The sequence below is a fragment of the Perissodus microlepis genome, chromosome 3, assembly GCF_051167445.1.
Source record: "Perissodus microlepis isolate ML-2025 ecotype Zambia chromosome 3, ASM5116744v1, whole genome shotgun sequence".
Lineage (NCBI taxonomy): Eukaryota > Metazoa > Chordata > Actinopteri > Cichliformes > Cichlidae > Perissodus > Perissodus microlepis.
Window position 1 is genome coordinate 26,577,146 of NC_140463.1, and position 27,445 is coordinate 26,604,590.

General features: G+C 38.7%; 3 protein-coding genes across 6 annotated transcripts; all 3 read right to left on the bottom strand.

Annotated features, from left to right (window-relative positions):
* Window positions 1-1,183: 1,183 nt before the first annotated feature.
* On the bottom strand, window positions 1,184-9,553 carry LOC146390763 (uncharacterized). Its single transcript, XM_084923754.1, has 11 exons — window positions 9,394-9,553; window positions 7,608-7,826; window positions 7,405-7,496; window positions 6,503-6,722; window positions 6,195-6,286; window positions 4,962-5,057; window positions 4,761-4,864; window positions 4,515-4,623; window positions 4,223-4,364; window positions 4,115-4,141; window positions 1,184-3,457 (listed from the first exon to the last, which is right to left on the bottom strand). Exons 2-11 carry the CDS (start codon window positions 7,807-7,809, stop codon window positions 2,913-2,915), a joined length of 1,629 nt encoding a protein of 542 aa, XP_084779880.1. The 5' UTR covers window positions 7,810-7,826; window positions 9,394-9,553; the 3' UTR covers window positions 1,184-2,912.
* A 625-nt stretch (window positions 9,554-10,178) lies between these two features.
* LOC146390764 (uncharacterized) lies at window positions 10,179-21,844 on the bottom strand. 3 transcript variants are annotated; one of them, XM_084923749.1, is made up of 31 exons: window positions 21,749-21,844; window positions 21,280-21,371; window positions 20,638-20,852; window positions 19,836-20,050; window positions 19,406-19,484; window positions 19,236-19,318; window positions 19,042-19,137; window positions 18,859-18,955; window positions 18,665-18,741; window positions 18,456-18,539; window positions 18,134-18,229; window positions 17,962-18,058; window positions 17,818-17,873; window positions 17,640-17,696; window positions 17,201-17,276; window positions 17,045-17,124; window positions 16,877-16,972; window positions 16,707-16,797; window positions 16,524-16,597; window positions 16,311-16,400; window positions 16,129-16,209; window positions 15,670-15,837; window positions 15,394-15,475; window positions 15,087-15,127; window positions 14,902-14,988; window positions 14,001-14,096; window positions 13,239-13,326; window positions 13,104-13,147; window positions 12,798-12,941; window positions 11,588-11,680; window positions 10,179-10,813 (listed from the first exon to the last, which is right to left on the bottom strand). In XM_084923749.1, the coding sequence occupies exons 3-31, from the start codon at window positions 20,837-20,839 to the stop codon at window positions 10,805-10,807; spliced, it is 2,679 nt and encodes an 892-aa protein (XP_084779875.1). In that variant the 5' UTR covers window positions 20,840-20,852; window positions 21,280-21,371; window positions 21,749-21,844; the 3' UTR covers window positions 10,179-10,804. The 3 variants fall into 3 exon arrangements, with proteins under 3 accessions (XP_084779875.1, XP_084779873.1, XP_084779874.1); XM_084923747.1 differs by having other exon boundaries at window positions 17,045-17,127; XM_084923748.1 differs by lacking the exon at window positions 21,280-21,371 and having other exon boundaries at window positions 17,045-17,127.
* A 102-nt stretch (window positions 21,845-21,946) lies between these two features.
* Window positions 21,947-27,411, bottom strand: LOC146390765 (E3 ubiquitin-protein ligase TRIM21-like). Of its 2 annotated transcripts, XM_084923752.1 has the most exons (7): window positions 27,262-27,411; window positions 25,416-25,993; window positions 25,146-25,241; window positions 24,438-24,671; window positions 24,160-24,307; window positions 24,050-24,076; window positions 21,947-23,966 (listed from the first exon to the last, which is right to left on the bottom strand). In XM_084923752.1, the coding sequence occupies exons 2-7, from the start codon at window positions 25,989-25,991 to the stop codon at window positions 23,416-23,418; spliced, it is 1,632 nt and encodes a 543-aa protein (XP_084779878.1). In that variant the 5' UTR covers window positions 25,992-25,993; window positions 27,262-27,411; the 3' UTR covers window positions 21,947-23,415. The 2 variants fall into 2 exon arrangements, with proteins under 2 accessions (XP_084779878.1, XP_084779879.1); XM_084923753.1 differs by lacking the exon at window positions 27,262-27,411 and having other exon boundaries at window positions 25,416-27,253.
* Between the last annotated feature and the right edge of the window lie 34 nt (window positions 27,412-27,445).

Sequence of the window (27,445 nt, forward strand, 5' to 3'; positions counted from 1 at the left end):
TCCTGACTGTACAATACTAATTGTTTACTGACTGACAAACATTTTAAGTTCCACTAAATTAAAAAACAATTTGTGGTCATTTTTTAATCACATTTCTTTATTATCCTTGAAATTTCTAGTACAATACTTAAATTAATATAACACTGTATGCAAATAAAAAAATAATTAACACCACTTCTTGTAATGGTGTTAAAATCAGCCCAACTTTTATTTTCAAATCCAAAACGTACATCAGCCAACATGCTAGACGTTGTTCTGCTGAAAAACAAACAACATTGGTGGGAGGGTCTTCCAATCATCCTGTGTTCAGTTGAACTTTTGCCTGTTTTACAGCTTCATACAACCTCCTTCTAAAGCTATTAACATAGTCTGCCAGATTTACAGGAGGTGGGAGGGTCTTCCAATCATCCTGTGTTCAGTTGAACTTTTGCCTGTTTTACAGCTTCATACAACCTCCTTCTAAAGCTATTAACATAGTCTGCCAGATTTACAGGAGGTGGGAGGGTCTTCCAATCATCCTGTAAAACTGCTCCTGGACCCTGAACAGTGTGACCAAAAACCAATTCATATGGGCTGAACCCAGTACTACCTTGGGTGACTTCTCTTGCTGCTAGCATGAGCCACGGCAGTCTCTCCTCCCAGTCAGGATCCAGTTCTGTATAATAAGCATGCAACAAGAACATCAGGGTTTGATGGAATCTTTCAATAGCTCCCTGCCTTTGTGGATGGTTCTGAGGAGAACCTGCTACACGATAATAGAGAGGACCAGGTGAAGGGGAACTGTTTGATGAGAATCACAGGTCAGAATGAAGCTTATAATGGTTCAAGGACCCTTATTCTAGGCACATCTGATCAAGCAAGATATCTAAAAAAAATAACTATGAGAAAATTAGGTGAGTGTTTGTGACAGAAACAAATAAAAGTGCAGTAAAGTCAGAAGTGAATCTTGTAAAGATAAACTGTGGTTATTGGGACACATTTCAACTCAAAGGAGATAAAAGCAGCATCACCCTGTTGTTACTGCCACATTCACCTAAATGAGAAATAAATAATAATATCAATTATTATTATTAGTAGTAGTAGTATTAATAATAATAATAATAATAATACATTATATGTATATGCCACAAACTTATTTGTGGTAACATCATGACAAAAAAATGCAAAACAAATGTTCCTAAATGACAATTTTATTCATTTCTGTACATCTGATGTCATAAAATATATTACACACATCTATTAAATGGCATATAGTGACTCCTGAAGACCACAATGTAAGAAGTCTGACTAGCAAAACTACAAAATGAAACAAATGATTGAGCAGATTGAATTAGTTACAAAAAGGATCTGTAAAACAGAGCTACAAAGAGTAAGTAAGTAAACATTTTGTTGACACAGTAAGTGATGGACAATCAGCCAAACACAACAAGAAGAACTCGTAATCCATCCTTTGTTATACAATTAAAACAAACAGCATTTATAGTCAGAACCGTGGGAAGAGAGTGCTGAGGTGTCTGTGTGTGTGCATGTTTAGACACCTTTTTAGCACATGAAATTGGCATGATGCTGTACTTGTGGGGACCAACAGATCACTCAAGGGGTCAAAATGCCCAAAGCACCTAGGATTAGGTATTAATTTTTCATGGTTATAAATATTTTTTGATTTTTTTTATATGAAAATGAGTATGTGTGCATGTATGGCGGTGGAAGGGATCACAGCTGTACACAGCAGAGTCCAAATGTCACAGGCACACAGAGATTTCAAGTACTCAAGTCTTGCAACTCTTAAGAAAGCAGACATTTGATATAACCCTAATTGCACAAAGGTACCTTAACATTTTAAAGGCCCCTGTGGCTTAGTTGGTAAGCCAGGCCATCTGCTATTGGCATAGTTGGTGGTTTGATCCCTGGCTCCCCTGTGTGTCACAGATCCTGAGTCCTGAATTACCCCCAGTATACCCAAGGCTTGTAGTGAGAAAGCAATCTGCTCAAAGTGAGTAGAAAAGCACATACACACACTAATATTATTTACTAAAGGATTCAAATTCATATATACACCAATCCACGTACAACAAAGTCAAGTGTCCTGTTGCATTCAAGGGATTCATATCAAAATTACTTCTTATTGTTACCTTTATCTAGGCGCATGATTTTAATGCTGCAAGCGTGACATAGCACTCAGAGGTTTAGGCTACAAATGTCCAAATAAGGGGCAGTGAAAAAATTGTTCAGTGTTTAAAATGTCTGTGAAGACATTTATCCGGGACACGTGAGTGAGTGAAGGAGACCAACAGTGGGATAATTCCAAGAGCTTTCAGAGGAAGTTCCTCAGTCTGCTGGTTGTCTGCAATTTGTTTTATAAGTGATTAGAAGATAAATAAAACAAAACTTTAAAAAGTATTGTTTTCATGCTACTGTGATAGGAATTGGCTAATAGCTGATTTTGAAAAATGAACAGCCTCCAGTTACTGGTGATCAGTACGTAACATCATTTGATCATAATATGTCCTAATGTTTTTTCTTAAAGAAACAGGAATAGTGTCTAAAGTGTTTTAACAGCTTTATCTTTAGAAAAGATTTTGTCATTTCTGTCTTTTGCAAAAGGTGTTTCAACACGCATGTTAACAATTGTTTCTGTAAATTCATACATTTGCACTGCTGTATGTAAGACTTAGTTTTTACTTTTCAAATGAAAATAAAAGTGAGAAAATATAGTACATAAAAACCTGAGTCAGGAGATCTTCATCAATGCATGTTATAATGAATAACATGCATTCAAGCAAATGCCTGGTAGAGAGGTAAGAAAACTCTGTTTGCACACAGAAAAAACATTAAACTGTTACTGCACACCTGGACACATATATTGCTTACCAGTGATGCATTCACTGCACCAGATCCAGTGCTTGTGATTACTACTGTTTTTGCACAGTAGAGATAATCAAAGGATTGCTGTTTTTCTCATTTTGTTTCAGATGTGGACTGAAGTATGGAAGGATCTCACCACCGAACAAACACTCAGTAAATGAGTAGATGTGAGACTGAGACGTCACATCGTAAAAGGACACGAGACCTTCCTCGTAATCTACAAACACCCCGACTTTCTGAGGTTTCCTTTTAGGTGAAAGGCTCACTGGTGGTGTCGTTAGGGCTGCATATTTCTGGTCTTCATAATGTACAACAACCCAGTAACCATTGTCAGGATTGATTGAGAGTTTCCCCTTGCGGTTTGCGTCACGTCTTGCCACACCCAGATCCCACCCGGGCTTATTCCTGACCTCCACCTCCCAGTATGCCCTGCCAGAGGACAGCCTGTTGAGCCCCAGGACACTTCCAAACACATCAAACCTCTGCAGAGAGTCAGGATCTGTCGACATATTTCCACTATCTTTCACTTTTTTCCCATTATCAGAAATTTCAAGTCTTTGGTGTGCGGTGGTGGGGTCCAGCTTCACGTCCACTGCAGTCAAAAGAACACAAGTGATTAAAAAGATGATTTTATTGTTACAGTACGACCAGAAAGAGATCATCAACAGAAAAAATATAACTCATGTCATACAGTTTCAACACCTCACCAGCTACTTGTATTAACTGGATAAAAAGCTAACAAGTGAGAAAATATTAAAATTGGTAATCTTAAAATGATCTTTGCCATTGTTTTCTAAATGACCTTTGAATATTACATAAGAAAATTAGATTTTAGTTTAGTAAACTACATATGAATTTTCATATCTAACAAAAACTTAGCAAGAAGAGTCCAATTCTGGACAATAAAAACTTTTATTACATCTAATACATCACAAGAGGTTTTTATTTTAAATGCCGAAGTTTAAAGAATCTAAATACCTATACTGTAAGTATCATGGGGATTTTATTTTGAAATCAGTTATAACTTAGGTCAAACATGATAATTTCCCAAAGGATTTTTTCCAATAAGAAACTGAGAATCCATCCTTTCAACATTTGAGCCGCACCTGTTTCCTTCTGTTAGCCAGTGTCAACATCTGGGACTTGTCTGTTGTCCATCAGTGTGTGTCTTGTGTGTATTTACAATGAAAATGTGGAACAATTGCCATTTCTTTCTATTTTAATACTGTTTTTAATTTGACATACACACCTGCAAATGTAGGAATCCTCTTGAATTCTGTGGAAGTAGAAATCTGAGTAAGATGTCGTATATCAAGTACAGATTTTAACACAAGTCATGACGAATCAAAAGACTCACCGATAGTTGAGAGTTTATCCAGTTCCTTGTGAATTTGCTTCATCATGGTTGAAGTCGTAGCTCTCAGTGTGCCGAAGGAGAGTGAAGTGTCAACATGTACATTTTTCCAGTTAGAGTCATTCAGGCCTGTTAGAGGAGAAACCTGTATATGTGTGCAGACATCATTAAATGTAATGATTTTAAATGAAGCAGAACTGACACAGAATAGAAATTAAATGTTTCCTCTTTTAAGTGCTTTTATGCTCCAGTATTCAAAAGACCAGAAGATGGACTTCAGGACCTTGTGGCTCACCTCCAAGTCTGGGTTTTTGTTTAACTCATCAATGGCCTTTTTGAGCTCATCAATTTCTCTCTGAAGCTTCTGGAGGAGATCCTGAGTGTCTCTTTTTACTTTCCGTCTCCTAGAGTGTGCACAAGAGAGCCTGTTTTATTCAAATGTACTGCACCATAGCAACACAAAGGATCTCCGTGGTGATGTTAAGCTGTTCCTCACTGATGAACTGAGAGACTAACTGCAACATAATCTCACAGGACCAACCTTTCCTCCAGAGGCTGAAGGGCTTGCTGCCGAGCATCCTCCGCAACTTTTATTATGTCTGAGAAGAAATCGTTGACTTCCAGCCACTCTGCATCCAAACTAGCCTGAAAGCCGTCAAACAGAGTGGAGGATTTAGAGCAAAGATATTAAAGCAAACAAAACAACAAAACAAAAAAATCAAACATATGTTACAGTCTTTACCTTGCAGTCTGTTACCGATGATCTGACTTCTGCCATTTTGTGCTCTCTGATATGAATTTGTTGCTGTAAATGAGCTTTCATTTTTTCTTGTTTAGCCTTGAAAGAGGACAAAGGACACGTATAATATTTACAAGTTATAATGACATTTTAAAAAAAGAGAGTCGACTGTTATGCTGAGATTTGCTGGCACGAGAGTTTTGTGTTTTTCAGGTTTGCGAGCATTTTTTTTTTGCCTGTATTTGTATAGCGCTTTTAAAAGAGTTCCTGCTTTGAGCTTGTACCAGAGATGATAGCACACATGAAGCATGTCACTGGACACTGCAAATGTTAATGTAATGGTGGATAAACAATCCAATTATTAATCAACCTGGAGACCTGATTAATATTGGGCTGGAAAATGAATTCTCATAAACAGCAGTTCCTCTAGTGGCCACTGGAGGATGGCTCCGAAAGTGATTCAGTCCCAACAGACAGACTCTAGTGTCAAAATGTCAGGCTAAATAGGATTAAAATACATGTTTAAAACCAGGTACAAAACTACAATAGTTGCCCCCTTCCTAACAGTTTTACTGTCAAAAAATTGGCTATATGATCTATCTATGTGGATATTAATAAAGGCCTAAAGTTAGGGGTGTGGTGGCTTTGACTGAGCTGTATGCAAACACAGAGCTTTCTGTTTAAGACTGATTGCTGCTTACTGAGCTGTGAGCTGTGCCAACCATAAGCTACAACAAGAGCAACAGAGCGCAAGGGTCAACTTTGACCTTACGCTCAAACAAAGAAGGTCAAGGTAAAATGCTTAGTCATCCTAGGTGCTCATGTCCTCCAAGGCCTATTGTAGTGAAGTTCTGTTCACCAAAATGAAATCGTCTGGAGCTGTTATTGGTATCAAACATCACACAAAATTTGAAAATGATATTGAAAACTAACATGTTGCTAAGAAACAGAAAGACAGGCAGACAAACAAACAAACAAATGGAACTCGTTACATTCTCTTTACCTTCGGAGGAAGAATGAAACTAATGTTTATGTAGTTTTACTTTGAAGTCAGCAATGAATCTGTTGAACGATGCAGCCAAAAGGCCTGTTAAATTCTTAGCAAATGAGCAAAATGATGCCTTTGGCCACCTTGTGTTCTTTAAGAGGAGCTTTATTTTGGCTTCATAATGTATACTTCAGTATGAGTCCATTTTACATGCATCTGAATGGTCGTCCTTAAGAAATATGCAGTACCTGCTGTCCACCAATAGAAAAGTCCAGAACTCGGCGAGCTCTGGAATCTTCAAGTTTTGTAGTTAGACGAGAGCGATGTGGAGTCTCACAGACTGTAGAGAAAGAAGACTGTCACTGTAAACTGTTCTATGCCTGTTATCAGTTATAAATGGTTTAAGCGTGATGTTGGGGTCACTATACTGCTAAAATACATAAAATGCTGAAATACATCAACAGTTACTGTAAACTGGGATGATAACAGCAGTTTTAGTGAGGACATTTTTCCTGGTCCTACATCAGTACAAACACTGTACCATCGGTGCGCTCACCAGAACTCTTGAAGTCATCCACAAAAGGCTCTTCTATTTTGATTTGAGGTTCATTGTAGCTCGGTTTATGGGAGAACCTGGATTGTTCACTTTGAGGGATCCTCATTCCCTTTGGCGTGCATCCCATCATTCCCTGGTGAACTCTCAAGCCGTGGTAAGTTGTATATTTGGTCCAACCGCAGTGGCAAACCTGTTTGTTCATGTTGGATAAGTTGGGTGTCTGCAACAGAATATTATCAACATATTTGTCAGTGAAGCAAAAATGAGCAGCGTATGACTTAAGGATGTAGTTCGTGTCTAATTTAGTTTAACAACATCCTTAACTCTATGTCTATCTTTCCCTAAATTTCACCACACCTCTGCACTCCTCTGGTAAGCAGTTTCTATTTCATCTGTTTGCTTATTACCGTTTCTTTTCATTTTTGTAGGCAGGCAATCAATAAAACTTAAATTAAGAGCTTTATCATTTCTATTTATTTTTTGTGACCATAGTAGTCGTGGTATAGACTGCATACTGGCTGTATTTAAAACCGTCAGAAAAGTAAGTGTTGTTCCAAATTATTTGAAGTATCGTGCTTTTGTTAACATTTTGAACCAAACTCAGAATGTGATACTAAAGGTACAGTAGTTGAATGGGTTTAATATGGGTTTCAGGTTACATACTCTTTACCTTTGGAGGAAGAATGAAACTAATGTTTATGTAGTTTTACTTTGAAATCAGGAATGAATCTGTTGAACAATGCAGGCAAAAGGCCTGTAAATTCTTAGCAAATTGGCAAAATGATGTCTTTGGCCACCTTGTGCTCTTTATGAGGAGCTTTATTTTGGCTTGATAATGTATACTTCTGTGTAAGTACATTTTACATGCATCTGAATGGTCGTCCTTAAGAAATATGCAGTACCTGCTGTCCACCAATAGAAGATTGCAGAAAATTACGAGCTCTGGAATCTTCAAGTTCAGTAGTTAGACGAGGGTGGTGTGGAGTCTCAAAGACTGTAGAGAAAGAAGACAGTCACTGTAAACTGGGATGATAACAGAAGTTTTAGTGAGGATAGTTCTCCTGGTCCTACATCAGCACAAACACTGTACAATCGGTGCACTCACCAGAACTCTTGAAGTAATCCACAAAAGGCTCTTCTATTTTGATTTGAGGTTCATTGTAGCTCGGTTTATGGGAGAACCTGGATTGTTCACTTTGAGGGATCCTCATTCCCTTTGGCGTGCATCCCTTCATTCCCTGGTGAACTCTCAAGCCGTGGTAAGTTGTATATTTGGTCCAACCGCAGTGGCAAACCTGAACGTTCATGTTGATAAGTTGGGTGTCTGTAAAAAAAATATTGTCAACGTATTTGTGAGTAAAGCAAAAATGAGCGGTGTATGATTTAATGATGTCTAATTTACTTTAACATCCTCAACTCTATGTCTATCTTTCCCTAAATTTCACCACACCTCCACATCCTCTGGCAAGAAGTTTTTCTTTCATCTGTTTTCTTATTACTGTTTCTTTTCATTCAATAGCCAGGTGATTAATAAAACTTAAATTGAGAGCTTTATCATTTTTATTTTTATTTTGCGTGTGACCATAGTAGTTGTGGTACAGACTGCATGCTGGCTGTGTTTAAAACTTTTGGAAATGTAAGTATTCTTCCAGATTATTTCAAGTATTGTGCTTTTCTTAACATTAGGAACCAAACTACTTGTACAGTAGTTTAATGGGTTTAATACGGGTTTCAGGTTAAAAATAGCTTTTTCGGTGCAATGCTGTCATAGTTACTAACACAGATGTCCTTATATCAGAAATACATATCCATATGAGATTAATGAGATATTTATTTATTTCTCTAGCCAAATGAAAACAGGAAGTTAAAGAGTTCTGTCTCAGTAAGATTACATTGTGATTACATCAAGAGTGACCTGGGCTTAAGATTAAACAACATGCAACATGATTGACCTAACATGTCTGTGTACTGTGGGAGGAAATACCCACCCGGGCACAGGGAGAACATGCAAACGCCACACTGTCCCCAACCTGAATTCAAATCTAAGACCCTTATACAGTGCGACAAAAGTACTATTCAGTGGTTCATGTGTAACAGTGACTGTTACACATGAACCGTTTGGAGTTGTGTTGCATAAGTTTGTGTCTAATCCCAATCGACTTGGTGTAGGAGAAAAAATGTATGTGTATGTGTGGTTATAGTGTACATGATGTTTACTCAAATATAAATGTACAAAGACATGGGTCGTGTACATAACACGGGGATCTACATAAATGCAATTAGTAATTCGTTTTATTGATGCAAGTCACCATAAAACATTGTCTCTTTTTATAAACCCATACATAAATCTACCTTTCAGTGTTTGACCATGCGTGAGGAAGGAGGAAGTGACATTTTCCTTTGCACAGCACAAACACTCACACCATGTCTGCTCTGGACTAGAAGGAGTTAAAATGACTCTCCAAGAGTAGTATTTGTATTTCAGGTTGGATTTGTTTATTCTTGCCATGGAAAGAAAAGCAGCCTAGTGGAAAAAAGTAGTTTGAGCACACACCCCGCAGTGCAGGTTGTAACAGCTTCCTTATCTTCAAACGATCGACGTGTAATTAACTGGAGTTAAGTTTGTGTCTATATAACGTTGTGTGCTGCACTCTGCAAACTACCAGTTAACGATCAACTTGTTAGATTTTAATTCACACACAAGATGACTTCACAGCATCTACACAAAATAAAATACATATAATGTATAATATTATACAAGATCGTAATATTTTAATATTATCTCATTCTCCTTCACTCATGCAGGCAGAGAGGGAGTGTTAGTGAGACTGTCAGGTTATTTTGTCATGAGACTTTTCAAAAAGTAAACACCAAAGTGCTGAGCAGCCTACCTGCTCCTTCTTATCTCGCAATGTCTCGATCCTCGGCTGTGCGATCTGCTGCTGTCTCCAAACTTTGCTCCTCTCTGGTTCAGTTTCAGTTTCGTTTTTTTCCATATTAATCCCGAAACCAGCCCTTTAAATTCAACTGTGAGGAGTTGCGACACGTCACTACGAAATACTTTTACTGGAAACGTCATGGAAAAGAAACAAACAGAAACGTCATGAGAAAAAAAAAGGAAAAAAAAGAAAGAATAAGGAGAGAAAACAAATACAAACACAGCTGACATCTTCCTGTTCCTGATATTTTGAAGATTTTTAACTGACATTTTTTATAACAGTATTTAACGTAGCTTACATTACAACAGTAGCACAATACATATTAAAACAAGCTTCCGATAAAAGCCGTTTAATGTGTAAGACAGGCAGTCAAGGTGAAGTCATAATGAGTTTAATCAGTTAATTAGTTTTTCATACCGACACTTTTTTTCGTGGTTAGAAGTGGATTGTTTTTTACCGATATTATAATCCCCCAAAAAAATCAAAGTTTAAAACTGACGGGAAGCCTGATGCGATCTTTTACATGACATCAGTTAGAACGATTAGGTGGGTATTTAATGTATTTAATACTTTTAGACAGTAAAGTGTAAACGACGAGGTGGGGCGCAAAAGACACTCCTCATTTAGCACGCAGGGCTTTTTTTCATGCTTTTCATGCTGAACACTAATAAAAGTGTAGTAGCTGCACTCTGTAATTGTCATATCCTCCTCACTGGATGATAAGGAAGAGAGAGACAGAGAGATAGATGAGTTTATTTATTTTTCATGAAACAAAAGCAACATCTAGGCTTATACATGACAGCAGACTGGGACTGAATGATTTACCATTAACACCCGGGCAGAACTTGCGCATATGCTCCCAAACATGGCACTTAAAGAAAAAATATAATAATAAGAACTGCACATATACACAAACACCCATGCATAGTTACTGATGGTAAGCAGTGGCACCATCTTCTTTAACATGCAAACTGAAATAGGGGTGAAGTTCCCCAGTAAACAAACACTCTGTGGTTCGTAGAATGACACAAAACTTTCCTTGTAATCCACAAAAACTCCAACGTTTGTGAGGTTTTCCTTTGGGCAAAGGAAGCAGGTGGTTCTGTGAGGACTGTGCAGACTTTGTCATCTTTTTGTGATCACCCAGGAATCATTTTTGGGGTTTTGTGAGAGGTTCTCCTTACGGCTTGTGCTGGCTTTTATTACACCCAGATGCTCGTGTTGCTAACCTCCACCTCCCAGTAAGATTTCCCATCGATCAGGCTGCTGAGCCCAAGCAGATTGCTGAATTACGTCTAAGCCTCTGGAGCTTTCTGCTTCTCTTCTCTGGCTCTCACTTGCTTCCCTGTGCCCGGATCCAGCCTTATATCCACTACAGTTACAACAAAAACAACACATCTGTAAATATAACAATGCCAGGAAACAGGAATCATACCTGCTATGAATACATATGAGACGTGATCAAACTGTTTTTACTTTTATTTTTGGTCCCCCTCTCCAGGCCATTAGGGGGTACCCAAAGGGCTGACACATTTTAAACTACATCAGTAGTAATGTGAAAAGTTTACAGTGACAGTAGGCAAGACCTGACCTCCCTTAGGGGGCCCAACCTGCCTCCACTCATGCTTGTTGAAAGTGGCACACATAATTCTGTTTAAACAAACTCCATGACAACAATGATGCAAACAAATAAATGTAAATGAGAGGATTCATCCTTCTGGGAATAATAAGAAAGAAGGAAAAAGAGGATGAGGGGAACAAAGCAACAACAGTAGTGACGGGGCACTGTTTAAAAAAAGCTTTAAGTTTGGAGTTGCAGTCACAGCACCGCTTGTTAAAAGCTATGATAATATTTCATGGTCTTCAGCTACCTACTTGTTAGCTTTCACAGCTAAAAACAACCAAAACCAAAACACAGTTACCTAGCTGCTAACACAAACCACAACTGCTCCTTCATATTAAAAGCATCAGAAAAGTTAAAAAAGGATTTTATTTTGAAACAATAAGACATGTTTGAGACTTGAGTTTCCACATTTCCAACAAATCTGCTGCTAATCGAGCACTGGCTGCAGTTCTAAAACTCAGGACTAGAAGCTTGAGGAAAAATCTGAAACAGAGATTTTAAAATATGAAATGTGTGCCGTACCTTTGAGTGGTTTCGATCCTTTGTGTCTGGGTCTTTCTCTTTTTGATGATCTTTAGTTTCCCTGGCTGAAAGCTTCTGGATAAGCAGCTTCACCTGAAAGATAGTATCCATTCAAGTATCCATCGAATTATCACCTAACCATGGACTTTGTGGTAGAGGTGGGCGGATCCAACTAAATATCGATGGTATGGATACCAACGGTGGTATTGGTATCGGATCAATACTTGTGTGATAGGATTGTTACTTTGTTACTAATAGTGTTGAATAATTTTTTTTCTTGGAAATGAAAAAAACCCTTGAACATGCAGTATGAAACATGTCTGAACCTTTTTGTGTTGACTACACATCTATTTTATTGTTAGCTTACAGCACAGCGACCCAAAGTCCTTTAGAGACAGACTCGTTTACGGGTCCATGTCTCCAAAAAAATCCAGTTTCAGAACACATGAAAACTCAAAAGGTGTGTTTTGTTAACTCATTATTGTACAAAATAAAAATCACAATGATTTAGTGTCCAGTAAAATGTGTTCACAATGTTTCAATTAGTGATGATTAAGCTCATAAATCATGAGACACTGCTCTCTCCTACATAAGCTGCCTTTATAGGTTGAAAGCATCAGTATTGGCAGTACTAGTATTGGATCAATAGCAAAATTTGTGTTATTACAAAGCACTATTTTCTGATCGGTGTCCAAATGTAGTCCCAGACGTGTTCTGGTCTTATAGAATTGGGGAGTTGGAAGAGCTACAACAAAAGTCCAGTTTACTTTCTAGCAGCTGCTTAACAGACGGTCATTTTGGTCTTTTGATAAAAAAAAAAGGTCAAAGTCAGCAGTAAAGATGATAAAACAACATCTTCTTTCCCACTTATGCCACATCAGGTCAGCCGAAGGAGAACATGAAAGCTTCACACAGAAAGTGTAAAACTAGAAAACGTGCTAACCCCAGCACAGTTGTGCTATCTCAACATGACTTTTAGTTCTTTTTTTAAACTTCTTGGTCAGATTGTGGTGAAGTCAGCGCAAAACGATAGAGGAAACAGAATTTGTTAAAAACTAAGAATCACCCTCTTTGGTGGTTGCATAACCCAAAAAGGGAATATATGTTTCTGTTTTCACTCATACCAAGAATATCATCAGAAGAAAAACCAACACTTCCTGCTTTAGCAGCATTTCCTGCTTCACCCCTCTACAGCCTCTACAGTACATACCACATTATGCTCTCTGCTTTCTAAATGACATTGACTGTGGTTTATCCCGTTTGCAGGTTTCTGTTCTTCTCTCCGTTTCTCTTTTAGTCCGATTGTTTTCTCCTGTGTTGTATTGGCTGAAAACATCCGGGCCAGATCCTTCACCTAAAATGCAGCAAGCAATAAGAACTGAAAACAATCAAGCAAAGAAAACAGATAAAACCTCTCCTGTAGTAAAGAAACACTCAGGTGCAGCAGCTGCAGTGAAACAAGCTGTCAGGTCTGGCTGAACGAGTGTCAGACGTTTTCGTGCACAGGAAGTCGTACCTTCAAACCAGAGGAGAAATCTGAGAGTGGTGCATTTTCACACGCTGTAGAAAAAGATGATAGTAATCATCAGCCATGTTTTTTTATTGTATTTTTCTCAATTTTACATATAAACATTCTCATATTGTGACATACATAATTTGGGATCCTTCTCCGCTGTTAGTGATGCTTTCGCTGCTGCAGAATTGATTTCAATGGGATCGCTTTTTGAATCTGTCACCATCTGTCAGAAAAGGTGGATAATAGTTTATAACGCATGAAGAATTTCAACACAGCTCCCTGTATTTGTCTCCTGTGATATATTGCAAACATATATGTTTGCTTCATGATGGATTCATCTAGCTCATGGTTTTCTGTAAAACGTGCCTGCAGAGGGGCACTGTTCTGGCTCAACTGCAGGAGGAGGAGTGGTGCAGTGCGGTGCAGAGAGTAGGTGGAGTATTTGGGACACTGGCAGTGCATTCCCTAATTAACCTGTGCTTATTAGGCAGTTTGCCCAGACCTGGAGATGGACACATGCCCACACAGAGGTGCTGTAGCTGATCTGCATACTTGACAGTGAGAAGCAAGAGCTACTGCTGTAAGAGAGAGAGAGAGCACCCTGAGGCCGGGCGCATCGAGGGTAGCGACTCTTTCCTGTTATAAATGTGTGTGTTCTGTAAATAAAGAGTGCGTGCCTGATGATGCTGCATCGACACGGACACAAAGTCTTGAACTACAGAAAGAAAAACAATGAACTCCAACATAAAAACTTTAAATGTCATATTTTGCTCAACCAGCAGCTTGAAGCTAAAACAGGATCCACTCATGACTTATTTGGGTACTTCAGGCTGGATCAAAGAGCTAAATGACTTTTCCACTGATGGAGGAAAGGCAACAGAAGCACTCGCCCTGCACCTGTGTGGGTTTCTGCTCCTCCCCGTGCTCCTCCTTTGCTTTGGCTGCTGTTTCCTGGGCAGAAATGACTGAAAACCTTTGAGCCACCAGTTTCACCTGAAAGATATTGAACACATTAGAAAGCCGTGATTCATTAAATGGTGTTTGGGAGGGGGGGACATCGTAGACATGATTAAAGATTCTATATTTTGTGTATTTTAGCCTTCAGGCTAGAGCACAGGTGTTGGTCTGTGATCATGATCATGTCCCATGTTTTACATATTTGGCTCCACCCATTAACGTATGTGTGGGTTTGTGTTGACTGTTGAGACAGGTGGAGACTGCTGATTGGCTGCTTTGAGTGCGTATTTGATGACTGGATGGACAGCAGCCTCTCAACCTCCAGCTGGCAGCCAGCAGAGAGCCAGCTGTTTACTGGGATCTTGAAATGTGAGGAGTGAGCAGCAGTGAGGAATTGATTTGAGAGCCGAGAAGCTGAGAGAGCATTCTGAATTCTGTTTTCAGCTGAGTGCATTTTGGAAATAATGAATTGTAAATAAATAAATTGCTGTACATATTGAGCACCTCAAAGCCGTTCAGCCGGAATGTAAGATCTTTTTTTTGCTCCTTTTTCCCCAGTTGGAAACCGAGGTTAAAGGACTGTCAGCACGACTCTTTGCGTGAAAATTGTAAAAATAAATTGCAGAAAAGGTTCTGGTAGCATAGTTCACAGACCTGTCTGTAGTTATAAAATAAAAAGTTTAAAATATATGACCTCCTTCACGTTTTCCAAAAACATCCAGTGGGCCAGATTGAAGTCTTTGCCAGGCCCATACAGGACCGTGGCCCTTATGTTTGACAGCCCTGTTCTAGGTTATCCCTAACTTGGGAATGTAGTACAGGATATAAGAGGGCGTTCTACCTGAGATGGTTTTTGGTTGGCTCCGTGTTTCTCCTTTGTTGAAATCAGCGTTTCCTTGGCTGAAAACATGCGGGCGAGTTCCTTCACCTGAAAAAACATCCATACCGAAAACCAAACTCAAGCATTCCCATCAGAACGCTCGGCAGTGTCACAACTGTGAGTGAGAGATATGCAAGACTCTGTACCTTCACACCAGTGGAGAGCTCAGCCTCTGCAGCGTGATCCACTGCAAGCACAAACACAACAGCTAGATCATTGAGCATGAATGCATTAGCCTGAGATCATAGAGGGGCACCTCAGTGTCAACTATATATATGTTTAATTTTGTGTAATAAGCTAGGATATTTATAATTAGAGCCATTTTGTTATATGTTGTAATATTTCATTTAGTTGAGTTAGTTACTCTTACTGTCTTGGGGCACGTCATTTCCTGTGGGATTAATAAAGTATTCTGATTCTGAATGTTTACCGACTGACCATACGATCACATACATTGTGTTGGATTGTCCTTCCGTGAGACGTCCACTGCTGCAGGACTTGTTTGTGTGTTTGCACTCATTACATCTGAAACGTTCTGTCACAAAACGAGAGGATCGCTGTTAAAATTTGAGACATTTCAGAGTAAAAACTGTATCTCAAACATTTGTAAGATGTTTTCAACGACAATGCTTAAAAAGTCTTAGATTAAAAGTTCAAATGTAGCTAAATTAATTAGATTAATTCTGATCAGGTGCCGTTGGTGACTACATGCTACAGCTTCCTGTTTACCTCTGGTCTGCAGGCTCTGACTTCACAGTTCTTCCCCTCTGTCATCTGAAGTTTTGGCTGTAATTCAGCTTTGAATCTCTCCAGCCTTTCCTTGAATAAAGCCGAATGCTTCTTCTTCGGTGGGACCGGAGGTGGTGCTGTCGGGTGGTCTCTGGCTGATTTGCTTGCCTGGAGGTTTAAAATTAAAACATTTGCCGTAACGTTCAAAAAAACTAGAAATAAAGTGAATGAATAAAATAATGTTTCTAGTATACGTCACAAGAGGCTCGATTTTATATAAGAAAGGACTACACTGGCTTAAAAACATGCATAAAGCTCATTCATTACTTAAAGGGGGAGCTACTTTTTTTTGTTACAGTGGTGGATGTTCATTGTAGATACGGTCGAATTTTCAGGCAATTCATATTTCAGGCCTTAAGGGGTTAAAGGTCATCAGTCTAATGTGTTAAATTGCAGTACCTGTGAAAATGTTTGATTCTGCGTGTGATTTTCCTCAGCTTGGCCTGCTGGTGCTGGGTTTGTGGTCGGTGGACTCATCGTCTGAAAGATGTTATGCACTGTAATGCAAATGTTGACTGCTAATGACTAAAATTTGACTAAATGCCTGAACAAAGGTCGGGCTCGTACAGTCTATTCAGTACCTGTCTCTGATCCTTCGTCTCTTTCTTTTCTAGCAGCTCTGCTGTTTCCGGTTCTCGAGTACTTGGAGGTTCTCCGACAGATCTTCTAACCTGAAACATTTTTAGAGAAACACATGTTATTCTTGTTTTACCAAAACACTGCTTCATGACACCAAACTCTGGGAGTTTATTACACAAGCCGAAACATTTTTTGAGAAAGTCACAGGACTCTACCTTCAAACCCGTGGAGAATTCCTGCTGCTGGTCACTGGTGGCTCTTTGGAAAGATGGTTGTGAGGTTGGGGGTGCTGTGATGGAAAAAGGATTGCATAAGGATTGCTTTATTATTTTTTTCCCCAGACAAATTTTTAAAAATAATTTGTCTTGAATAAACTTTATTTCTTTGGTCACACATACGTGGCTTCTCCTTGATTTTGGCTGCTGTTGTTGCATAGTCTGCAGATGGGTCAATGTTTATATATCCTGTCATTGCATTACTGTCTACTGCCTAAGAGAGACAAAATGTTTCTTAAACTGAAGAAACATATGTGAAACCTAAAGTCCTAAAGTCTAAAACAGTGACATACATGTGATAATGGTTGTTGCTTTATTTGTTCCTCCTTAGATTGGATTACATTTCCTGGGTATGGTGGTGCTGACGGCTCCCTGGCAGGTGCAGTCACCTGTAAAATATGGATTCAATTTACATGCTGCTGTTTACTCACTTTAAAGTACTATGAATGGATCCATTGTACCTGTGGAAGGGTGGGGAACTCGTAAAGTTGATGGTCTGACTTTGCGTTATTGGCTCTTTGGGTGGAGCGTTGTGCAGAAGCTGCTGTAAAAAGATCATAGTTCCAGCTTTCGCTTCTATTCAAAGTCATACTCTTAGATCGTAGCTCTGTACACACCTGATTCGTATTCATCCTCTCTGAATGTTGCTGCAGAGCTGTTACTGCTGCTTGTCTTTGCTGGTCCTGGTGAATTCTGTCAGGTTAAAATGAAACTATTTGAAAACTAGCTGCTGTTATTGAAGACTTTTTACTATAGAATAAATGAAAAAACAACAGCCACGCTAACTGCTCAGTGATGCTGTCAAAGAGTAGACTAAGATGGGCTACATGCATGTTAATTATGATGATCATGATGCCAGCTTGGCTAACATTTGCTGCTTAGCATTAAAGACAAAGTACATGAGGATGATGTGATTAGTTGGTTTGGTGCAGGACAGTCCCTCACCAAACTCTTCCTCTGAGGGATGTTCTGCAGTCAGTAACTGTACTATAGATGTGAAATGCTAATGATTAAATACTAAAACAAAGGTTCTGCTTCAAGCAGCCCATCTGGTACCTTTGTTTGATCCTTCCTCTCTTGATTTTTGAGCATCACTGCTGCTTCCAGGGGAACCTGAAACATAGAAGAGGAACACAGCTTCTTCCTCTTTTTCAAAACACAGCGCTACATGATACCAAACTCTGCTGTTTTAGCGCACAAGCTGGAACACTTAGAGAAAATCACAGTACTCTACCGCCTGCTGCTGAACGCTGGTGGCTCTTTGGAAAGATGGTTGTGGGGTTGCAAGTGCTATAATAAAAAGGAGGTTTATTTCAGACAGGTTTAAAAAAACATGTTCTTTTGTATACATTTTGTTAATTTCTTTGTTTATACATACGTGACTTGGGCGCCTCCTTGATTTTGGTTGTTGTTGTTGGATAGTCTGCAGAGCAGTCAATTCTCAGATATCCTGCCACTTCTCTACTGTCTTCTGTCTAAGAGAGACAGAAAGTTACTTAAACTGGAAAAAACAAAATACAATAAACTTAATATCTAAAAAAGTGAGGTACCTGTGAAAATGTTTGCTGCTTCACTTTTTTCTTCTTAGGCCTGACTATGTTTCCTGGGTATGGTGGTGCTGAAGGCTCCCTGGCAGGTCTGTTCATCTGAATAATATTGATTCCACTGACATATTTAATCACTTTAAAGATATTTCCATCCTGAATCTAAATAGCAAAATACAATTTAAAAAAAAAGTCAATGCTAAATCTTAAACTGTATTACCTGCTTTTCCCGGTGTTTTACCGTAGCTGGGACTGATTATGTGGTTGTTTAAAGAAGTCAAGGATAACTAAAACACAAAAGATACACTTCAAACAATCTGTTTTGTACCTGTGTTTGCTCCCTGCTGTCTTTTTTCATAGGCAGCACTGCTTGTTCCCGTGGTGGAGGAGTTGGAGGCAAGGATCTTTGTACCTGACATACAGAAAACAGTAACACTTTAATTCCAATGATATTGTACTTTTAAAAAAAGTGTCAGCAGTAAACTTTGGTGGTTTATGTCACATGCTTAAGCATTATTTAGCAAAAAACCACAGTACCTCTAAACCAGGGGGGAACTCCTGTGGCAGGCGACGGCTGGCTCTTTGGAAAGATGGCTGTGGAGGTGTGTGAAGTGCTGTAATTAAGAGCAGATGATTTTTTTATCACACTTTTTTAATCTATTCTTAATGATTTGAAAAAAACTTGTCTTGAATAAACTGTAACACTTAATTCTTTGTTTGTTTGTACTTACGTGATTTGGGCTCCTGCTTGATTTTGGTTGTTGTTGTTGCATAGTCTCTACAGTGGTAAACACTCAGGTATTCTACCATCGTGCTGCTGTTTTCTATCTAAAAGATAGAAAACAGTTCTTCTTTTAAACTTTCTTTTAAAGTTTAAAAGAAAAATAACTTAACTTGTAAAAACAAAAAGGTACCTGTGATAATGTTTTCTGCTTTACTTTTTTCTCCTTAGGCCTGACTACATTTCCTGGGTATGGTGGTGCTGAAGGCTCCCTGGCAGGCCTGCTCACCTAAAAAGTATTGATTACATTTATATGTTAGTGTTCACTTACTTTAAAATCGGCTAACTATTAACTCTAACTATTATTATTAACGATAACTGTAGTACCTGTGGAAGGGTGGAGTGTTCCTGCAGCTGATGGTGTGACTTTCTGGCTCTTTGGGAGTAGTGCTGTGTATATGCAGAAGCTGCTGTAAGTAAGAACACAGCTCCATGTTAGCCTCTACATTTTGTTGTATGAGAATCATGTTTTTACTAAATTCTAACTGCCTACATACTCAGTTTGTATTCTTCCTTGAATATGGCCGTTGCTCCAGAGTTGGCATAGCCGTACACGCTTGGTGACTCTGGAAAATTCTGTCAGGTTGACGGATAAAGTTGAGAAAAAGTTGATATGTAATGAAAACACTAACATGGAAGTTTTTGTACAGTGATCAAAAGTAACACAGACAGCTAGGAGCATTTAGGGGGATCTGCAAGTTACTACACTTTCGGTGACCTTGATTATCAAAATGTTGGGGTCGTCTGTACACCACGTGATTTAACTAAACATCAAGCAACTAAAGTCATTAAGTCATCCTTTACTTTTATAAATTATTTTTTTGTTATTTTTCATTCTGAAAAAAAAAAAAAAAGAAAAGGTGGTGGTGGACAAAGCTTAAAGTGCTTCCTGTCACTCATTTATTGGCCTAAAAAGCAAACTCATACCTCCTCCTTTACAGTCGCCTTCTTAGCTGGTTTCCAGTATTCCGTGTCCTCCTCCCACTGATTTTTCCAGTTGTACTGCTCTTTTTGGGGGATCCTCACTCCCTTTGGTGTGCATCCCATCTTCCCCTGGTGAATTCTTAATCCCTGGTAAGTCGTAACTTTGTTCCATCCGCAGTGACAAACCTGGAGGCTCAGGTTTGAATATTCTGTTGTTTCTGTTTGTCACATAATTCAAGAGTCAAATGAAGATTTTAAATAGTTTTAAGCAAAAATAGAAATTTATAGCAATGAAAATGAATTTTTTTTTAACTAATTCCGGTTTGGTTCGCTTTAATCTGCTGATATGGGAGCCTGTTCTCACACCTGAGGCATAATATACGTCCCACGGCATTCCTGAGGAAAACGAAGGTGACCTTCCGTGTTTTTATGGTAGGTGCCAGGTTATGGAGGAAATCCAGGAGAATGACGCTCCCTCAGTAATAGACGTTTAAATATTTATAGTATTCCAGCCCTAACCCTAACCACAACTTTAATGATGTTAGATAGTGTTAGATAGTAAAATAAAGGTACATGTGTAGATTCATTCCAAACAGTTCTCATGTTTCCTCATTTTTCTCATAATATAGGGATGTGTTGGGTGCCCGGAAGCGTAATATACCGATGATTTGTCACCTAGCGTAAAATGTTACATGTTAACATGTTGGATCAGGTCTTTTCCTATTGGGGTGTTTTTATCAGTTTGAAAGAAAAGTTATAATCTTGAACTCACACAACATAATATTTAAAAAACAAACAAACCTACCAATCTTGAAAGAGGTGCGGACATCTAGCCTGAGGTCCATTTGAGTTTTTGTGTGTCCCACATAGCTCTGTGTGTAATGCTGTGGAGGGTCTGAAACCCTCACACCCTTCGGGGTGCATCCCATCTTCCCCTGGTGAATTCTCAGGCCCTGGTAAGTTGTCACTTTGGACCAGCCGCAGGAGTGACAAACCTGGAGCTCCATTTCTGCTGCGTGTCTGCATTATACACACAACAAAAGACACACAGAGGATGCTGTGTGACTTCCTTTTTGCTCTAGAAATAACTGTGCTGACTGCACCGAGTGATTCACGAAACACTATCAAGAACGTAAACTTTCTATGATGGTTATTACAGTGTTCATTTTACCTCAAATGTGAAAACAGTTATCTTTTACCATTTTCTTGTGTTGTATGCACAAAAACCATGAAGTGTTCTTTTTTTCCTCTTTCAAAATGTGCATTAACATCTGGATCATCATATAAACGTTTAAAAACATCCAAGCTACAACAGCTGCAGCGGCTCAGGTACCGAAAGTGACAAGCTTCCCTTTATCCACAGCTGCTGCGGGTCCATCTTTTCTACTGTAAGTCGTCACTTCCCTAATATTAGAAAACTAAATTTTTAATTGCTAATATTATTTACCTAACTGGCTTGTGTTGGTTGCAGACCTACTGCATTAAAAGCAGCAGGTTGGCATCAAAAGGCAGCCACTGGGTCGTCTTTCAGGTAACTGTCTGATGATAGACAACAGGAAAGCACCGTAAAACATCAGTTTCATTACTTCCCTTTTCAATTTTGACGTGACTACAGCTAAACCTCTACGTGTGTCTTCTCCAACACCTACTTCTATCATAGTTTAAACAAACTAAATAATAATAATAATAATAACAATAAAGTAGTCAATTCTACTTTTTTAAAAATTGATTACAATTCCTGGAGTACGTTAGATATCCATTTGTAGCATCACACCGAAATAAGCTGTGACTTGATGACGTACAGGCTCCTCATTATTTAGGGCACCGTGGATTCCTGATTTTGCTCTCCTTTGTTTTCTATCGTAACAAACAATAGCAAAAATCAGCTGGATAAATCTGCTCTCTGTGTTACTTACAATAGAATCAGGGCGATGGATGCATGTGGTGCCTCTACTGTGCACTCTTCTCTTCCTTTGTTTACCGTTACCTCTGTGCTGACATGATGTTTGGTACGCTTTGTTTTGTGCTTTTACTTTCGTTTCCGGAAAAAAGAAAAAAAAAAAAGGAGAAAAAAAACCCGCCAACCGCCCCTGATAGATTTGCCCAGACATGATTCAACTGCATATTTTCACGACACACAAACATGGTCACAGCCATGATGAATAAAAAAGGAGAGACAAAGTTATATTTTCAAACAGGGATTTTATTCATTAACACTTACATGCTGTTTGACATTGCCTGACAACACTGAATGTCATTCATTTAGCCTGAAATTTGACTACTTTTCTGGAAGCAAGGCAAAATAAGGAAAGGAAAGCAGTTTACATTTTTATGTTGTTTTCAGATGATGCATCGTTCTGTACACTGAGGCTGTGGTGGGTTTAGGAAACCTTGAAACTGTAAAAGTGTACATTTGATATTTGTGTGTACCTTTTATGGGACAGTGGTGACACAGCTAATTATGGACCTTGACTCAGTTACAAGAACTGTCTGTGCTCTGCTTTAATTATCTCAAGTTCCAGACTGACCTCAGTCACCGCTTTGCCATAAAAAAATACAGACTAGTTTGCAATATGAAAAACTTCAAAATAAAATTAAACACAATGCAAGTCTGTGCTAAAGAACAGCCACAAAACACCCCAAAATAATAACTAAAAAACTGGGAATATAATTAAAAAACTGGGAATATAATTAAAGTATATGTTTTGAAAGCCCCTTATAACATAATATTTTATTGCTGATCTTTATTGCCCATACATTCACTTAAACACAGACTGTTGTTGCTGTTGCAGCTAATCAAGCTAGAGGTAGGTTGTGTTCAAGACTGCAACAAATCATTATAAGTTAATCTTCATTTTCAACTGATCAACTATCTGTTTATAAACAAATCTAAAGCTAAATCTATTAAATGTTCAGGATTGTTCTAAGAAAAAATAACTTTCTGGATTAAATTGTGTAAGCAATTTAATTGTTTCATCTTTGGATATGTTATCGAATAACCTTTCGTAAAAAAAAAAATACAGAAGTAACTACTAAGCAAAACTGTCACAATGTTGAGTGCAAGTACGTGTAGTTTTTAATAGTGTCTGATTCACAAAGTTCTAGGATCCATTTGGTCCTCCAACATGGTGTAAAAAAAAAACCACACACACTCTTCTTACTAACCACAGTATTTTAAGCTTCGTCTAAATTACAGTTAGATCAAGAGTTTGTGTTCTGGCTCAGGTTGTAAGTCTTGACTGGTTCACATGTTGAATAGCAGTGTGAGCACACTGTAGCAGCATTGTTTTGTGTTATGATTCTGATTATCTCAATTAGTAAATTGGACCAAACCAGGGGTTACAAAGACTGCTTTAAAGGCTTTTGAGTAATAAAGCAAATAACGGAGAAAAGATAAACGGTCAGTACTTGCTTTACTATCATTGGTCTGTTACTAGCTGCTAAACGTAAAGATATATATGAAAAAAAAAAGTCTAAGGTAAATGAAATGCCTGATAATTCCCATTTTCCTCTATCGGAAAAAAGAAAAACAGGAAGGTTGTGGACCAACAAACTTTAGTATATTGTAGTTAAAATGCATTTCTTAAGACTCCATTGGTATCTCTCTACAAATAATCAAAGGCTCAGAGTTTTTCTCTTCTTGTTTCACGTGTGGGCTGAAATATGGGTAAAGCTCAGCTTTGAATGAACACTCAGTGAACGAGTAGATGTGGGACTCAGCCTTCACATCGTAGAAGGAGACGAGATCTTCCTCGTAGTCCACAAACACTCCAACCTTCTCAGGTTTCTCTTTTAGGTGAATACGAACTGGCGGTGCTGTGAGGGCTGCATACTTTTCTTCTTCATAATGTACAATAACCCAGTACCCATTATCTGGGCTGAGTTTGAGCTTCCCTTTGCGGTTTGCGCCGCCTCTTACTAGGCCTATATCCCACCCCGTCTTGTTGTTGACCTCCACCTCCCAGTAAGACTTCCCAGAGGATAAGGTATTTTGCCCCACAACGCTGCCAAAAATATCAAATCTTTCAGGGACATCAGGTAGTTTCTGGTTCTCTCCTCCATCTTTCACTTCTTTTCTATCTTCAGACAGCACGAGGCGCTGGTGTGCAGAATCTGGATCCAGTTTTACCTTCACTGTAAATTTTAAAAAATGTAAAAAGGTCTGTATTTTAAACAAGTCACAGTTTCTAAGAGAACAAATAATATGAACCACATACCTGAAAACTTTGGGATTCTCTTCAGTTCTGTGATGAGAAGAAGAGTTTTAGATTGATTAAGTCAACATTTTAACTTTTAGTTTTCACTGCTCTTAACTAGCTGCTCTTACCAATTGAAGTTAGTTTATCCATTTCTTGCTGAACTTTTTCCAGCATTACTGTTGTGATTTTCCTGATGGTGCCAAAGGACAGCGATGTGTCCAGGTTTACCTCATCCCAGTCTATGATGTCTCCCGTGTCTGTAAGAGATGGGTACTTCTGCAAAACAGAAATACAACCTAACAGTTTGATAGCAGTGCTGAACAAAATGTCAGTAGCTAATCAGATATGTTTATCCTTCAGACTGATTATGAATGTGCCACATATATCATCCCAAAGTTTTCTCTACCTGCAGGAAAAGGATGTGGTCCTCGAGAACAGAAATGTTATCTAGTTCAGAGATGGCCTTTCCAAGTTTGTTGATCTCTGCTTCCAACTCATGTTTAAGGCCATTTGCTTCTTTTTCCAACACCTGCCTCCTGTTATCTATTGGCTGACGGGCTCTGGCCTGGGCTTCTTCCACAATGGCGATCACAGCATTGAACACATTGTCAATATCCCACCACTCGTTTACCAGCTGCTCCTAAAAATGGGAATGAAACAGCACTGTCTATTTGACTGTTCACCTCTTTTTTCTGTATTACATAGAGTAACACACTACTTTTTGACTGGTTTAGTTAGGGAAGTTAATTCTGAGAAAGGTTTAGCATTCAGTCAGTTACCATAAACACAATTTTTATCTTTGAAAAAACAAACTGACATGGTAGATTTTCACTTTGACTCGCCTGATAGCAGCTGGATAGTGTAGTGGTAAGACTACACACATTTAGAGTGAGTGTCACAAGTTTGATTCCCACCTGGTATCCAGTTAGGGTCCTGCCTAGACCCCCCATGCTAAAACCAAGCCCTGGAATGGCACAGCTATATCTGCAGCCTGTCCGCAGCTCGGACTCAAGAATTTCACTACATGTTGTACTGTGTATAATTATGTATGTGACAAATAAAGGTTTGTTGTTTGATTGACTTTTCTCTCCAAGTCAGTTTACTTGCTGCTTACCTTGCAGCTCTTGAAAGCTTCCTCAATCTCAGCAGTCTTTGTTTTTCTCTTGTCAATGTCCTCATTTAACTTTGTCTTGGTGTTGTCAAGTTCAGACTGTAGGAGAAACATAAAATAATACTTTAAAAATGTATTTTTTCCACGTGTACTCCTTTTTTGTGCACTTGAAAATTCTTTCACATGCCACAATATAGTAAGTATAGTAAGTAAAATATATACAATGCTGTCAAGACTCAAAACACATATTCAGAGGTTGTTATGGTAATTTACCCTTTTCTTCTTCCATTCATCTTCAGTTGAGACAACCTCCTCCTGACCTTCCATGCAGAGAACACAAATGCATGCCTGCCGCTCCCTGCTGTACAGCTCCAAGGGGCGTCCATGCTTCAAGCAGGCCCTCGCATCCAAATTCTCCACCGGCTCCACCAACTTGTGGCCCTTCAACCTTTCTGTTGACAAATGATTGTCCAGGTGAACTGAACAATACGATGCAAGACACACAAGGCAGGACTTCTTGGCCTTCAGCTTTTTGTCACTGCAAACATCACAGGCCACCTCCCCTGCAGCTCCAGTGTATTCTTCATCGTTGTCTTCCTGCTGCATCTCTTTCATTTGTTTTACAATGTCTCTCAGGACTATATTAACATCAGGGATTCTGCTTATATAATTCTTGCATAGTGGGCACACACTGTCATTGAGATGAATGCTTCGGTCGAGACACAGCTTGCAGAACGAGTGACCACAAGCTGTAGTGACAGGATCCGTAAATGTGTCCATGCAGATGGAGCAGTGGAGATGCTTCCCCAGCGAGCCGGGCTCACTGGGTGATGCTGAAGTAGGGACCATATCTGCTTCAAGAGAGGACCACAAGGTTATTCACTAAGAAAAGTAACAGTGACTTTTATTTTGTCAAATAAATTTTCCTTGAAATTCTTGTTTTGGATTCAAATGTTAGAATATGCGTTTTGTGAGTTGTTCCTAACATAAAGGAAACTGTAACCTTGTAAGGGGTCATCGACTTCATAATGTCCTTTATTAAAGAAATAATAACGATAGTGGACAATATGTACCAGCTCCACCCACAAATCCCCGTACACTTCTATGTAAAATTGCTCAACTTTGAAGCAGAAATCAAATTTTGGTGTATGTGGCTTAGGTAAACCTTCCTTGCAGCTTTAAAGCACTTGGTTGATATTTCTTAAATTACTTGAGGCTTAAAGCTATGAATTGCTCAGGGTGTGTCTATTTCCAACTAAGCCACATGATGTATAGTCGTCACCTAAAAAAACTGAGCTAACTGAGCTGGACCTCCCAGCTCCAAGAATTAATTGTACTAACCATTCAAAGAGTTTGTGGTCACGATTTGATGTATGAAATTCTGCCATGTCATGTTAATTAGCACTACTTTCTGTGTCCATGTGATACACCTGGTTTACCAAGCTTGCTAGCATTATCTGATGATTTAGCACTCTAATCTCTAAACGTGTAAATAAAGTCTCTTACGCAGAAGATGAGCTGAAACAAAGGCTTCAGAATCAGTTTACAAATCCACTTCTGGTTACTTCTAGTGTAAGTACGCTTAACTGAACAAGATTGAGTTTATTGCTTATTAATTCCACTTTGTAATATCATTTAGTTAAAGTATTATGATTAATATTATTTACCAGGACTTACTTAAATTCAACAGAAGTTATTTGCTAATATTTAACATGTGTGCAGGTCAAAGTATTCACTTTATAGTTAATAAAGTCTGCAAATAGTCAAACTAAATAGAATTACAAACACTGTAATTTGTGGGCAATAAGTTGGATACAATGACGATTTATTCTCTGAAACTTTCTACTGGCCCCTCTTAAAAGTTAGAAGTAAAAACCACTGAATACTAGTGACACACCCTGTAAATAAGCCTCACAAATGAGAGTGTTGAAGATTGGAGGAGGAAACTCGACACCAAATATAAAGTATCGGTACACACTGTATTTTCTTTCTACAGTACAGTTGATCACACACATTTGATTTAAATCTATTGCTGTAAGCTAACTGTATATTACATGTAATATCTGTCATTTAACATCAGTCTTTTTGTATGAATTTTATGCAAAAAGTACAGTATTACCTTTCAGCTAATGAGATCTCACAGGCGTCTGTCTCTGTTTCCCTTTACTCCCGGTGTGTGTGTGAGTGTGTGTCCTTCCTTTTGGACTTCCTCCTAGAGTTTAAGTTTCATTTCTGTTCATACTCCCAACCGTTCACATTTTTCACTCCAGAGACGAGTTGGCATGCAAACGCATAAACAAATC

Coding starts and splice junctions, on each gene's coding strand:
- LOC146390763 (XM_084923754.1), bottom strand. CDS start 7,809: ATGAACGTTCAGGTTTGCCACTGCGGTTGGACCAAATATACAACTTAC. Junction 4,365..4,514: donor ACAAAAACCCAGACTTGGAG/GTGAGCCACAAG, acceptor ACACATATACAG/GTTTCTCCTCTAACAGGCCT. Junction 4,142..4,222: donor GGATAAACTCTCAACTATCG/GTGAGTCTTTTG, acceptor CTACTTCCACAG/AATTCAAGAGGATTCCTACA.
- LOC146390764 (XM_084923748.1), bottom strand. CDS start 20,839: ATGGAGCTCCAGGTTTGTCACTCCTGCGGCTGGTCCAAAGTGACAACT. Junction 17,697..17,817: donor CCAGCGTTCAGCAGCAGGCG/GTAGAGTACTGT, acceptor TCTATGTTTCAG/GTTCCCCTGGAAGCAGCAGT. Junction 12,942..13,103: donor ATTTCTCCTCTGGTTTGAAG/GTACGACTTCCT, acceptor GCTGCATTTTAG/GTGAAGGATCTGGCCCGGAT.
- LOC146390765 (XM_084923752.1), bottom strand. CDS start 25,991: ATGGTCCCTACTTCAGCATCACCCAGTGAGCCCGGCTCGCTGGGGAAG. Junction 24,672..25,145: donor AAGCTTTCAAGAGCTGCAAG/GTAAGCAGCAAG, acceptor TCCCATTTTTAG/GAGCAGCTGGTAAACGAGTG. Junction 23,967..24,049: donor GAGAATCCCAAAGTTTTCAG/GTATGTGGTTCA, acceptor TAAAATTTACAG/TGAAGGTAAAACTGGATCCA.